The sequence below is a fragment of the Microcebus murinus genome, chromosome 1 (assembly GCF_040939455.1).
Source record: "Microcebus murinus isolate Inina chromosome 1, M.murinus_Inina_mat1.0, whole genome shotgun sequence".
NCBI lineage: Eukaryota > Metazoa > Chordata > Mammalia > Primates > Cheirogaleidae > Microcebus > Microcebus murinus.
Genome location: NC_134104.1, coordinates 140,352,509 through 140,367,335, shown reverse-complemented (window position 1 = coordinate 140,367,335; position 14,827 = coordinate 140,352,509). Strand labels below are relative to the sequence as shown.

Genomic DNA, 14,827 nt, shown 5'->3' with positions numbered 1-14,827 from the left:
AGTCTACCATCAGATATAACTATTTTAATCTCAGCCCCGAAACAATTGATAGGAACTGAACAACAAAAAATTAGTAAAGACATGGAAGATCTGAACAATATAATACTATCAGCTACGATGAGTAAATATTTACAGAATAATACACTCAACAATTGCAGGACACACATTCTTTTCAATAGTATAGCTCACTCATTAAGATAAACCATATGTGGGCCATAAACTGGGTCTCAATAAAGTTAAAAAGAATTAAAATCATACAAAGTATGTCATCTGATCTCAATGGAATTAAACTAGAAATCAGTAAGATATCTCAGAGACACAAAAATATTTGGAAATTAAGCAATATGCTTGTAAATGCTCTACATCAGATATGAAATCACAGGAGAAATTAGGTAATTAAAACTGAGTGATGGCCGGGCGCGGTGGCTCACGCCTGTAATCCTAGCACTTTGGGAGGCCGAGGCGGGCGGATCGCTCAAGGTCAGGAGTTCGAAACCAGCCTGAGCAAGACCCCGTCTCTACCAAAAATAGAAAGAAATTAATTGACCAACTAAAAATATATATATACAAAAAATTAGCCGGGCATGGTGGCGCATGCCTGTAGTCCCAGCTACTCGGGAGGCTGAGGCAGTAGGATCGCTGAGCCCAGGAGATTGAGGTTGCTGTGAGCCAGGCTGACGCCACGGCACTCACTCTAGCCTGGGCAACAAAGTGAGAGACTGTCTCAAAAAAAAAAAAAAAAAAAAAAAAAAAACTGAGTGATAATGAAAACACAGCAACATTTGTGGGAATCAAGATTCAAAACATTGAGCTTGCAGAAAACCCTGTGCTAAGAGAATGAAAAGATAAGCTGCAGACTGGGAGAAAACATTAATATGCCACATATCTGACAAAGGACTAGTACCTAAAGAACTCTCTAAATAAAGTTTAATTAAAAAGAAAAACCACACCATGCCAGATGAAGTAACAAACAAAACAAAACAAATTATTAACCTGGCATGGCAGCGTGAGCCTGTAGTCCCAGCTACTTGGGAGGGTAAGATACGAGGGTGCTTGAGCCCAGGAATTTAAGGTTGCAGTGAGCAATGACGACACCACTGCACTCTGGCCCTGTCTTAAAAACAAAAACAAAAAGAACCCAAAACAAAACAAAAAAACCAATAAAAATCAAATTAATTTGTGGGATAAAGTTATACCTGGGCTTAAGAGGAACTGTGTAGCTATTTAAAATGTTAGTATTAGAAAAGAAGGTCTAAAATAAATAAAGAAGCTAAAAAGAGAACAAAACTCAAGAGTAGTAGAAGAAAAAATAAAGGTAAGAGCAGAAATAAATGAAATAGAAAACAGACAACAAAGGAAGAGAATGAAGTAAAAGTTTATTCTTTGAAAATATCCATCTAATAACTAAACCAGTCAGGGGAAGGAGAAAAAACGAACAAACCCAGAAATGATCATGGACAGAGAACAGTAGATCCTACAGACATTAAAAAGATAAGGGATTGCTTGGTGGCGTGCACCTGTAGTCCCAGCTACTCAGTAGGTTGAGTCAGAAGTAGGCTGGAGCCCAGGAGTACAAGTCCATTCCAGGCAACAGAGCGAGACAAAACCCTGTCTCTTTAAAAAAGTAAAATAAAATAAGGGAATATTATAACCATGTTCTGCCATAAATTTGACAACATATAAAAAGAAAAATTCCTTGAAAACTATAACGTACCCAAACTAATACAAGATGACATATAAAATCTAAATAATGCTCTATTGAATAATTTGAATTCATTTATCAAAAATTTTCCCACAAACAAAAGTCTAGGCCAGATGGTTTCAGTGGTGAAGTAGTCCAAATATTTGAGAAGCAAATAAGACCTATCTTACACAAACTCTTTCAGAAACTAGAGGGGGAAGAAGTACTTCTCTCTCTTTTTTTTTTTTTCAGACTCTGATTTTTGCAAACTTCTCAATTCATTGACATGGTCAGCATAACCCTCAAAGTATAACCTGACAAAGACATTTCAAGGAAAGAAGAGTATGAACCAAACTTCCTTGAAAATATAGAATCAAATATTACTAACAAAACATTAATGAATCAAATCTAACAATTTATAAAACAGGTAATACATTCTGACCAAGTAGATTTTACCACAAGATAGAAAGGCTGGTTTAACATTTGACATTTAATAAATGTAACTCATAATATTAACCATATACAGGAGATTAAAAAAAAAGACATGCTCATTTCAATAGATGCAATGCTAATTCTGCTTAGATACTCACTTTAAGTTTTCTAATTCCTGTCTTCTCAATGGAGAAGAAGGTGGAGCTGGAATGAATTTGTCTCCATCATGGCTTTTACTGCTAAAATAGAGATAGAATCTTAATTATGAACAGCAACAAATAAACAATTTTGTTTTTTTTGAGACAGAGCCTCGCTTTGTTGCCCAGGCTAGAGTGAGTGCCGTGGCGTCAGCCTAGCTCACAGCAACCTCAAACTCCTGGCTCAAGCAATCCTCCTGCCTCAGCCTCCCCAGTAGCTGAGACTACAGGCATGTACCTGCATGCCCAGCTAATTTTTTCTATATGTATTAGTTGGCCAATTAATTTGTTTCTATTTATAGTAGAGATGGGGTCTCGCTCTTGCTCAGGCTGGTTTCAAACTCTGGACCTCAAGTAATCTGCCCGCCTTGGCCTCCCAGGGTGCTAGGATTACAGGCATGAGCCACTGCGCCCGGCCAACAAATAAACAATTAAACGTAAAATTTTGTTTCCCTGTTCCCACTCTGATGCAATTTTTTATGACAAAAGTATAAAAGAGTCAGAATAAAAATGCTTATTTGGTAGCACCAACAAGTTAAAGCTATACTGTATATTATTTGCTTTTCCCCAGTACACAATACTGCTTTTAAAAAATCTCTAACTGAAAATAATATTTCTTCTACATAAAATAAATCAATCTAATATTTTCACATATTGCTCATTCTTCTAATTGCTTTTTTTGTTTGTTTGTTTCTTTTTTTTTTTGAGACAGAATCTCACTCTGTTGCCCCCAGGCTACAGGGCCATTAAGTCAGCCTAGCTGACAGCAACCTCAAACTCCTGGGCTCAAGGGATCCTCCTGTCTCAGCCTCCCAAGAAGCTGGGACTACAGGCATGTGCCACCATGCTTGGCTAATTTTTTCTATATATTTTTAGTTGGCCAATTAATTTGTTTCTATTTTTAGTAGAGACAGGGTCTCGATATTGCTCAGGCTGGTTTTGAACTCCTGACCTTTAGCGATCCACCTCGGCCTTCCAAAGTGCTAGGATTACAGGCGTGAGAAACCGAGTCCTGCCTGCCTTTTTTTTTTTTTGTAATAGAGATGGAAGTCTCACTAAGTTGCCCAGGCTGCAATGCAGTGGTTATTCACAGGTGTAATCATACAGCCTTCAACTCTTGGGCTCAAGGCCTCCTGCCTTGGCTCCTGAGTAGCCGGGACTACAGGTGCATGTTACTGCATCTGGCTATTCTGATTGCTTTTAATCAACTGCAGTAAAACATAACTTGTTAACAGGAAAAACATAAAACCCTAACTCCATGATTTTGTTTCACATTTTCTACAGTAAACATGTATTTCTACTATAATCAAAGAAAAAATGCTGGGATGAGACATATGAGTTCAAATGTGCCATGTGTGAAAAGCATAATTTCTTATATATAATGATGTTTGTTTTGTTATTATTAGATAAGCTCCCCTGATTTCTACAGATTCACATAATTTTTAATTTATACTAGGAAACTAGAAATATATAGAACTTCTTACAAAGTATTATGCTTCATGTCAATAAAAAGTTACTTTCCACTCTTCTCTCTCAAGGATCTCTCCTCATTTTAGCCTTTATTTCTCTCTCCCAGAAATACTTAGAAATATAAATACTTTCCTATTATTCAAAACAAGAGAATCTTGGAAATTCAGGCTGAAGATTTTAGGAATTTATCTAAAGGAAAAAGAGGCTTAATAAAGGAAGTCCTGAAATGATTTTGCCAAGGGAGGTCACAAGGATTAGAATACCTGCAAGTTTCACTGCTTTCGCTGCTTTCTGTGTTCCCACCTAATTGATTACTATTTTTAGACCCATTTTCCTGCTTTGGATCTTGCTGTTCTTCAGGTAGCAGCAACAAGGCATTTCTGAGACAAATGGCTGCAAACTCCATACTGGCTACAGGAATGGCTGAAGACTGTCCATCACTTAAAAAATAAAACCAAATTAGCTAAGCAGAGAGCATAAAAAAATAAAACTTTTCTATTATCAGGAATAAAACCAATTGATCATAAATGAAAACTTTGTCTTCTGATAGGTAGAAATTTTAATATAAGAAGTTATAAAACAATGCTAAATAATGCAAATCCTGAATATTATATATAGGTTGTAAACAGTAAAATTAATGTATTGTATTAAAATTAATGTATATACATTACATACATTGTGTCTCTATGAATGAGACCAAGGATGCGAGACAACTTTAAGTATATCTTATGTTAATGTTAACGTAATAGAAGAACTGCAGACAAGGAAAGTTGTAACGAAGGCCAGGATAGGTAGAGTAAGAATGGGAAGAGAGGGGAAAAAAAACAGATTTTCACATTTGAGCTTTGCTTTGTGATTTCAAAAATGCCTTTATACATTTTGAAACAGCAGTATTCTCTTTTGTCTTATCATTTTGCTGATATTTTATATTTAATATAACTTTCTGTTGGTTTGATATAACAAACTGAATCATCTTTATTAGGAAAAAATAAAATTTTGAAAACAAGTAACAACTTTGAAATTGTAGGAAAATGGTGCTTTATCATAATAGTCTTTTAAAATACTCCTGAATTATAGTTGAACTAAATTAAGAATAAAATATTGTATTATCAGATACTATTTAAGCTTTGGAAAACCTTTAAAACAGCAGAAAACAATTTTCTTCTCTGACCAAAAAAACAAATGCAGCTAGTACTTTGTAAAGTGTACTACTTCAGAAATAACAGCAACTCCAAATTAGGATTTTTTGAGTTGCTGGGACTACAGGCATGCGCCACCATGCCCGGCTAATTTTTTCTATATATATTAGTTGGCCAATTAATTTCTTTCTATTTATAGTAGAGACGGGGTCTGGCTCTTGCTCAGGCTGGTTTCGAACTCCTGACCTCGAGCAATCCGCCCGCCTTGGCCTCCCAGAGTGCTAGGATTACAGGCGTGAGCCGCCACGCCCTGCCTCATGAGGATATTCTTAATTAAAAATTCTTCAACTGAAAGTTGTCCATGTAACATCTTCTATATTGCTTTGGTTGCTCTATGTACACTTTCTTCCCCTAATACTAAGAATTAGCTTTAAAGTATTTCCATTCCTAGGACTACGAAAAATACCTAAATGAAAAGTAACAATGATGACCCAAACTATGTATTAATAAAAAGGAGACATCAAGATGCCCTCTTCTGGACATTCTGAATAATGGCACTGAATGGACCAGGGCTTATTAGGCCACTGACCATTTCAGCACCCATGGACGTCATAAACCAAAATCACAACATGTTAGATAACATTCACTATGGACCTACCTATGGGGATCTGTTTGTTGAAGTAGCAATAAAACCTAGTTACAAAGTAGTTCTTTCACCTAATGATAAATCCTAAGCATACTTTTATACATAAGTAACATACCAAACAGTATTAAATATAAAAACACTTTCTCTCCAAGTTATACTGAGGGCTTAAAAAAAAAACAAAAAAAACAAAAAAAAAACAAACAAAAACAAACAAACAAACAAAAAAAACACTTTCTCTTTGTAAAATACTTACTTATAAACAGTATTCTGTATGGACTGTGAAGCCAGAACTATTTTACGGTGATAGCCTTGACCAACAATGGACTGTACAATTCCTTTTTTGCTTGGAAGACCTTTAGTTTCTTGTTCAGATGTCTAAAAAATACCAGTAATTTCCAATAAACTTAAGAGAACTATAAGATATGGTATAAAATATGATCGAATACCTTTTACAACTGCTCTAAACTTAAAGTTCTTAAGATCCATCAATGTGGACTTTTTTGGTGATAAAGGAAATATTTGTTATTATAAGAAAAATTACATGAAGCTGAAAATCTGTATATTTTGTTAATATGAGAGCTGAAGTAATTCTAAGAAAACACTCAATTCATTTATGACCTAACAATTTATTTAAAATGATTTAGTTAGAACTTTTACACACCCGGTATCATGCTGTATTATATTACAGGAGTTTGATATCAGAGTAAGGAAAATAAGCTAAAATGCAGTGTACTGGCCCATGTTCTGGAGGAAAAAAAAATGTAGTGTAAAAGAAAAGGGAGGCAGCTATTTAATACACTTCCTAAAATACAGACATTTTCTTTTCTTTTATTGCCCAACCTGGGTTGCAGTGGCTATTCACAGATATGATCATAGTGCACTGCAGCCTTGAACTCCTGGCCCGATCTATAACATCCCCCTATCTCATCCCAGCTTCCTTAGTAGTTGAGACTACAGGTGTGCACCGCCGTGCCCAGCTTGATCTTGTCCTTCTTAAATGAAAGTATTAATTAAATTATCAACAACATGTAACCTCTACCAAGCTCTATATGTTAAAATTTACATGAGCACAATTTTTTTTTTTTAAATAGACAGAGTCTGGCTCTGTTGCCCAGGCTAGAGTGCCGTGGTGTCAGCCTAGCTCACAGCAACCTCAAACTCCTAGGCTAAAGCAATCCTCCTGCCTCAGCCTCCTCAGTAGCTGGGACTACAGGCATGTGCCACCATACCTGGCTAAATTTATTTATATATATATATTATTTATATATATATAAATAAATATATATTATTTATATATATATATAAATAAATAAATTTTATTTATATATATGTACACACAGACACACTTTTTTTAGTTGTCCAGATAAAATTTTATATATATATGTACACACACACACTTTTTTTTTAGTTGTCCAGATAATAAAAATTTATTTTATTTATATATAAATAAATTATATATATATATATATACACATATATATATACACACACACACACTTTTTTTTTTAGTTGTCCAGATAATTTCTTTCTATTTTTAGTAGAGATGGGGTCTCGCTCTTGCTCAGGCTGGTCTCGAATTCCTGAACTCAAATAATTCACCTGCCTCGGCCTTCCAGAGTGCTAGGATTACAGGCGTGAGCCACCACGCCCAGCCTAATAAAAAATTTTAAAAAGTGTATATTCTTAACCATTACTGAAAGGACTTCCATTCTGACTGCTTTTCCTAGTGGTGGTAATAAATTTACATTGAGTCATGCATATTCTCTTCCCTGATCCCTAAGGCCATGAAAACTGATCCAATGGCTGTATCTGAAGACAAAAACAAATTGGCTTGTCATGGAATGGAACTGAAAACTCATAATAATAAACTATAGCTTTAATCACCAATAGCAGAATATGTGCCAGATCAGTTTTAATGTAAAAGGATCACATATAATTAAAATATTGGGTCTACGATTGTGTTTAGCAGGATCTTTTTCATATATTATACACTTTCTAGGTAATCACAAGCCTGGCTTCTGCCAAGAAAAGTCTATAACAACATCCACCAGATAAACAGGACAAAATGACCTCCTTAGCATCACCAACTTACCTTTTTTTAATTCAAAATGAATTCATTTCTGAAAGTACAAACTGCTTTGTTCAGCATCTCTCCTGTACTAACTAAATAAATTTTATGGAATTTCATTTGGAGCTTGTAAGTACTCCTATTGGGATTTGTTCTCTGATTTTATTCTGCAGTGTTTTGAGGTTGTTTTTACTGTCTTTTAGGTTACCTCAAATCTTTTTTATTAATTTATTTATATTTTTAGAGATGGGGTATTGCTCTATCACCCAAGCTGGAATGCAGTGGCACAATCATAGCTCACTGCAACCTCAAACTCCTGGGCTCAAGTGATTTTCCTGCCTTAGTTTCCCAGGTAGCTGGGACAACAGGCATGCACCACCACGCTTGGCTAATTTTTTTTAGGTTTTGTAGAGGTCTTCCTGGTCTCGAACTCCTGGCCTCAAGCAATCTTCTTGTCTTGGCTTCCCAAAGTGCTGGGATTACAGGTGTGAGCTGACAAACCTTTTTTAGAAGGAGCAAAAGCAAAAACAAAGATAGATAATTATTTATGGTAAGTTTCCTACTAGCAGCACAGATTGTATGTGTTCTGATATCCACCAATTATGGCAACCAAAAGTCATCCTTGGGCTGGGTATGGTGGCTCACGCCTGTAATCCTAGCACTCCGGGAGGCTGAAGCAGGCGGATTGCTCAAGACCAGGAGTTCGAAACCAGCCTGAGCAAAAGCGGGACCCTCTCTCTACTAAAAATAGAAAGAATTAGCCAGGCACGGTGGTGCATGCCTGTAGTCCCAGCTACTCGGGAGGCTGAGGCAGAAGGATGGCTTGAGCCCAGGAGTTTGAGGTTGCTGTGAGCTAGGCTGACGCCACGGCACTCACTCTAGCCTGGGCAACAAAGACTGTCTCAAAAAAAAAAAAAGTCATCCTTACCATTTAAAAAAAAATTATAAATTTAGAACTTTCTAGAAAAATATGGAAAGAAGGGGAGGAGTCTTTGTAAGCCCAATGATATCTATAGAACAAAGACAATCCTAAAAGTACTATTTCTAAAAATAAGTAATTTAAAAAGAAAATATTAAACTTTACTATATTCTCTAGTTCCAGAAGAAGTAACCCCCTGGTTTCTAGACATTTTCACAAAAGGCCCTCAATATTTAAATTCATGAATGGATTAAAGAGAATAAGCAATTTCTAGAGGTCTTTTTATTTTTAAAAAGTATAAACTCTACCTAGAATTATTTATCAGTTAACAATTATCTGATAAGAGGCCAGCTGTCGTGGCTCATGCCTGTAATTCTAGCACTTTGGGAGGCTGAGGCAGGAGGACTGTTTGAGGCCAGAAGTTTGAGACCAGGCTAAGCAAGAGTGAGACGCCATCTCCACAAAAAAATAGAAAAATTAACCCGGCATGCTGGAGTGTACCTATAGTGCCAGCTACTTGGGAGGCTGAGGCAGGAGGATCACTTGAGCCCAGGAGTTGGAGGCTGTAGTGAGCTATGATGGTGCCCCTGCACTATATAGCCAGTACCACAGAGTGCGATCCAGTCTCAAAACCAACCAATCAAACAAAAAAATCCAGTAAGAAAGTTGTCTTTTAAAAGCAAAGTACAATTAAATAAATCATTAAAGCCTTTCAAAGACATCACTCATCTCTTCCTCTAAGGTGTACTCAAATCATAAATTACTTATGTGCCACATGTAAAAACTGCCAGGCAAATATACCTATTTAACCTCATTAGCTCTTGTAGTTGTTTCTCAGCAAGTGCTGTTCAGTAGGAGAGCCCTAACATCTTATATCATCTATGACAGGTAAAAACTCAGGAAGCCATACCACCCCAGTCTTCACATATCCAAAGAGCACAGCAAGGGCAGGGGTGGATGGCAGATGGAGGATATAGACATCGGGTAATTCTGATACAAATTCTTTCCCCTACCTCCCACTGACCCCTCCCAACCTGAGATTCAAAAGGCTTCCACCAGCTGCCATGTGTAGATAATCTAAGCATGGAAGTCCACACAAACCGGCCTATTCTCATAGCCACTATGGTCTATTATTGTATATTAGAGATAAACAGCCTGGCATTCCATAAGCTCTGTTATCATTTACTGAAACCAAAGTAAGATCCCCAAGGAACTGAAGGAAATACAGTTTAACGCAGTGTCCTTTCAACACTGCATCAGTACTTCTCTAATCACCTGGTACACACCCCATTCTAATGCCAGCAGATGGCATGGGCCCTGCCCCAGCCACTAGCAAATCACTGTTTCAACAGACATGACCTTCTCGTTGACTGCAACTCTTTAATGTTGCCATACTTACCAAGGGCCAGAATGTTAACAATTTTTTGAAACTAAATTTTTTTCCCAATGATTAAAAAATAGAAGACTATCTTTACAAATTCACTAAGGGTTAAAAAGGCAATGATGTCCTATATGTTCCCAAATATTTTTTGCTTTCCATATAATAATAAGTGTGTGTGTGGGGAAGATGAGCTATAAAAAGATATCCAAGCCATACTCACCCCCTTATTGGCAGCAATGCAGCATTCAGCCAGCCGTAGCCAGAGGCGAGGATTTGCATGATAAACCTGAACTGCTTCAATCAAACACTCAAAGGCAGCAAGAGGCCTTCCAATGTGAAGAAGCTGAATTCCACAGTTATATAGCAACTCATACCTCTTATTGGTTAGTAATGTACACATGGGTCTTCCAGAAAATTTTTTGCCTAGTGATAAAAATCAGGTAAGAATAAATAATTAGATTTAAAGCAACAGTTTAACATTCAAAACATTTATTCCACTAAGTACTTAAGTGCTACCATGTTTAATACCAAAAACCCTGATTTGAAGTTGTAATAGCTCTCACCAACGGTGGTCTCCATCCTTAACCCCACAAATATTCTCCAGAGTCATCTCAGTTGTCTATGCTGGCAGGGCCAGAGATGTATGTCTCTTCTCATTTGCCAGCTTCTCAGGCAACAATGTTCCAGGAAGGCAAAGATAAGAGATAGGACCCACTCTCACTCCTTTGAACCTTACACCACTTTCCACATTTTTAGAGTCTGCAAAAGTTTCCATTTTTAAAATGTTTGGCTTGGTTAACCATTTTGTCAGGTACTATCACTTATTCAATGTTTCACAGTCCATAAATAAAATAAGACGTGTGATTTGGAATACATTTTTCATCAATTAATTTAAGGAGGTTTTAATTATTTTAAAAAGCTAAATAATTCTTGATATTGAGCATTTCAGATCAAGGATCCACATGACTATTAAAGGATAAATCTCAGGAATTTGGAGCAATATATACTAAAAATCCCTAGAGCCAAACTTGTTGGGCAGGATCAGTGTTAACTGTATGTAGGTCTACATGGCATGTATTTTGACCAGATGCTTGCTCTGTAAATCATGCTTTTCTCAAATAGTAAAATACAAACTGTCCCCCAGCACTGGGATTACCTGGATCAGTGCTACCTGCACTGAGCTGAGCACAGACATTGTCATTCTCCTGCAGAGCCTTTTTAAAGTAGAAAATTCCCAAATTGTGCTTGCTCATGGCAAAATGGATGCAACCAAGATTATTCCAGAACATGCATCTCAAACATTCACCTGAGGAAAACACAAGCAAATTTGTTTGCTGACAAATTTTACCGTTGATATCCCTCATACAAGAATGGGGCTTAATCTGGTATGAATCAATTGTTTGCCATTCTACTTAGTCCCCAAAGAACAATTCATAAGGCATTTGAAATTTACGAAACATCTGAAAAAGTTTTAAACTCCCTTTAAAATCTTTTATTAAAGATGATAAACTTATTTTTAAAAAGTCAACCCCGCATATTTTGTTGGCCTAATTTTGTTCTGATTTTGGGGGGTTTTTTGAGACAGAATCTGTTGCCTGGGTTAGAGTGCAGGGGTGTCACCATAGCTCCCTGTAATCACTACTAACTCCTGAGCTTAAGTGATTCTCCTGCCTTGTCCCTCCAAATAGCTGGGAGTACAGGCATAGCCCCACCTGATTTTTTTTTTTTTTTTTTTTTTGAGACAGAGTCTCACTTTGTTGCCCAGGCTAGAGTGAGTGCCATGGCGTCAGCCTGGCTCACAGCAATCTCAAACTCCTGGGCTCAAGTGATCCTTCTGCCTCAGCCTCCCAACTAGCTGGGACTACAGGCATGCGCCACCATGCCCGGCTAATATTTTTCTATATATATTAGTTGGCCAACTAATTTCTTTCTATTTATAGTAGAGACGGGGTCTCGTTCTTGCTCAGGTTGGTTTCGAACTCCTGAGCTCAAACGATCTGCCCACCTCGGCCTCCCAGAGAGCTAGGATTACAGGCGTGAGCCACTGCGCCCGGCCCCCACCTGATTTTTAATTGTAGACAAATAATACAAAAACCCAAAAGATAAAAAACATTTATTAGTAATGTAATAGATAGCACTGTATCCACAAAATGAAATATTATGTAAAAACTGGAAACAAGGAAGCAAATATATGTGTAGAAACATATATATAAAGTATATTAAGTGAAGAATGGTAAGAATATATAGATCAGAACAGAATATGTAAAATCTTGCTTTTGTTTGTTAAAGAGTAAATCTCCACTGTTATTTTAATTCACACTCCTTTAAATATCACTGTGGCTATGCATCTTTTCATGTTTGTTGGGTACTTGTATTTCTTAGCCTGTACATCGCCTCTTCCTGTCTTTCTGCCCTTTTTTATTTGGTTACAGATATTTTTCCTATTGGTTAGCAGTTGGTCTATAGAAACCGGCTGTCATATCTGTTTCAAATATTCCTGCCCACCCGTCTATCATTTGTTTTGTGACTAGGTCCAGTATGTGCATGTGTGTTTATGTTTCTAATCATAAAAAGTTTAACATTTTTTTGTGGTCACATTTAGTTATCTTTTCTAAACTCTATGGTATTTGGATTTTGGATTATGTTTAATCAAACTTTCCTCACCACAAAATTAAAATATTCATCCAAGTTTTGTTTTGCTACCTTTATTTTATTTTTATATTTTAATCCTTCCTATCTCTCTGGATTTTTTTTTTCTTTTTTTTTTTTTTAATGCAACAGACTGGCTTAATATCTCTGGATTTTATTTTGGGTAATGAAGGTAATTCAAGCTTTAGCTTTCTTTTTCTAAATGGCTATGCAAACATTCCAAAATAATTTACTTAATAGTTCATATTTTTTTCTTCAATGATACAAAATGTCTGACTAGAATGACAAAATTAATAATCAGGATATTTATTGCTTAGTACTAAAAACTAAAGGTTATCTTCTGAGATATACATATATACTTTTTGGTTTTTTTTTTTTTTTTTGAGACAGGGTCTCTCATTGTACTTCCCGGCTAGAGTGCAATGGCATCACAATAGCATACTGCAACCTCAGACTCCTGGGCTCAAGCAATCCTTATGCCTCAGCCTCCCAAGTAGCTGGGAGTACAGGCATGTGCCACCATGCCCAGCTACTTTTACTTTCTTTATTTTTTGTGGAAACTGGGTCTCCCTCTTGCTCAAGCTGGTCTTGAACTCCTGGCCTCCAGCAATCCTCCTGCCTCAGCTTCCAACAGTGATAGGATTACGGGTATGAGCCACTCTGCCCAGCCTGTCTTTTGATATATTTTTAAATTAAGCAATGACAATATTTTAAAAGGAGAAAAACTAGGCTTTGAAAAAGGTAGTAGGAAGCACACTAAAATGTTTCAAGGAGGTTGTTTCCTGGTAGTGGCATTGTTGACAATTTAAGAAAAATTCTATTTTCCAAATTTTCTCTAATAAGCATCTTTTAGTGGCAGTAAAAAATAAAGCTTATATATGGAAAGCAAATTAAAGATTTTAAAATTAATAACTATGAAAAATATCAGTACATAAAATATACAACTATATAAAAATCTTTCCCATTAGATAACTGTTATATCCCATCTCTTCCACCAATATTGATGCAATAACTCTACTAATAAAAAGAAATAGATTATAACTGTTGACTAGTACACCCTGCTTCTGATTTCATTTTAAAGACTGACAATATCAACACTGAAATCTGCATCAAGACAATCCTAAGCAAAATTTTCTCAAAGCATATTATCTTTTTAGTTTGAGAGATAATTTCATGTTGAGTGTTAGTGAGCCCCTGAGGGGATACTATGTTAATGAAAACATAAAAAATTAAAATTTAGCAGAATCAGAAAATGGGTACTTTAGAACAAAAAGAATACCCACAAAAGAATTATAATGGAACAAACTGCCTTTTCCAACCTCATGTCTCCAATGACTTGAAAGGATAAATGGGGGAAGGTATGAGTGAATTTGCATGTGTACTCTGTGTATGTATCAGACAGAATGCAAAACATTTTTAATAGTTTACCCTCATTTCTTGAATAACTGAGTTTTCTTCCTTCTCTTTACAAAACGGTGATGACATACCTAAATGACAGCCATAATTTTTACCTTTCATTTTACCATTAATATAAAGGGATTCATAAGACTTTCTAAATAGAGGCAAGAATAGTTAACAATAATTATCTTCCTACTTTGTAGAAATATTTTGATATCTTTAATAGCCTAAAGAAATCATCATATTATTCACTGCTTTTATGGGAGAAAAGGGAAAAGTAAAAATTATCTCATTTCCTTCAAAGGTCACATTTTACCCATGAACCTTATGCCTCAACATAAATTCTAACCTGGAATTAAAAAACAAAATAAAGAAAGAGCAAGTGAAGTTAAAGAAAAATGAAAGAATGAAGTAATGAGGCTTCTTCTAAAGTGGAAACAAGCCATAAACTGAAATTCCAGGAACTTTCTGCAGAAATATTAACATATTTTCATTGAAAAATTAGCATAAATTCTTATGAAGACCAGTTCAGGAAAAAACAAAAACACCAACCAAAAGGGGTAAAAAAGCCAGGCAGAAAAAATATTAAAATTTCACAATTTTCTTTTACCTGTTTTCATGAATCCTGGATGCTCAGCAATGTTTGAACTATTTAATAGCTTCACAGCTTTTCGATAATTGCCCCTTAAGTACTCAAAATTGCTTTTAAGAAACAGAGAGGGTGCTGACTGTAAAGAAAATATAAAAGTTACTTATAACTTTTTTTCAAATGACTAATGGAAGATGGTATAATACTTATACTGTTGCAGCAGTGTGTATTTAAGAGCATAAATGAAATCAATTACGT

At 35.9% G+C, this 14,827-nt stretch overlaps 1 protein-coding gene across 2 annotated transcripts in view; it reads right to left on the bottom strand.

The window, feature by feature from the left end:
• CNOT10 (CCR4-NOT transcription complex subunit 10) overlaps window positions 1-14,827 on the bottom strand; it is an 80,516-nt gene that overhangs the window by 30,201 nt on the left and 35,488 nt on the right. For both annotated transcript variants that reach the window (XM_076005993.1, XM_076005989.1), the window contains exons 8-13: window positions 14,591-14,708; window positions 11,090-11,239; window positions 10,154-10,356; window positions 5,819-5,940; window positions 4,044-4,220; window positions 2,272-2,352 (exon numbers count right to left, since the gene is read on the bottom strand). In XM_076005993.1, coding sequence (XP_075862108.1) covers window positions 2,272-2,352; window positions 4,044-4,220; window positions 5,819-5,940; window positions 10,154-10,356; window positions 11,090-11,239; window positions 14,591-14,708 — 851 coding nt within the window. The remainder of the gene's footprint in view (window positions 1-2,271; window positions 2,353-4,043; window positions 4,221-5,818; window positions 5,941-10,153; window positions 10,357-11,089; window positions 11,240-14,590; window positions 14,709-14,827) is intronic.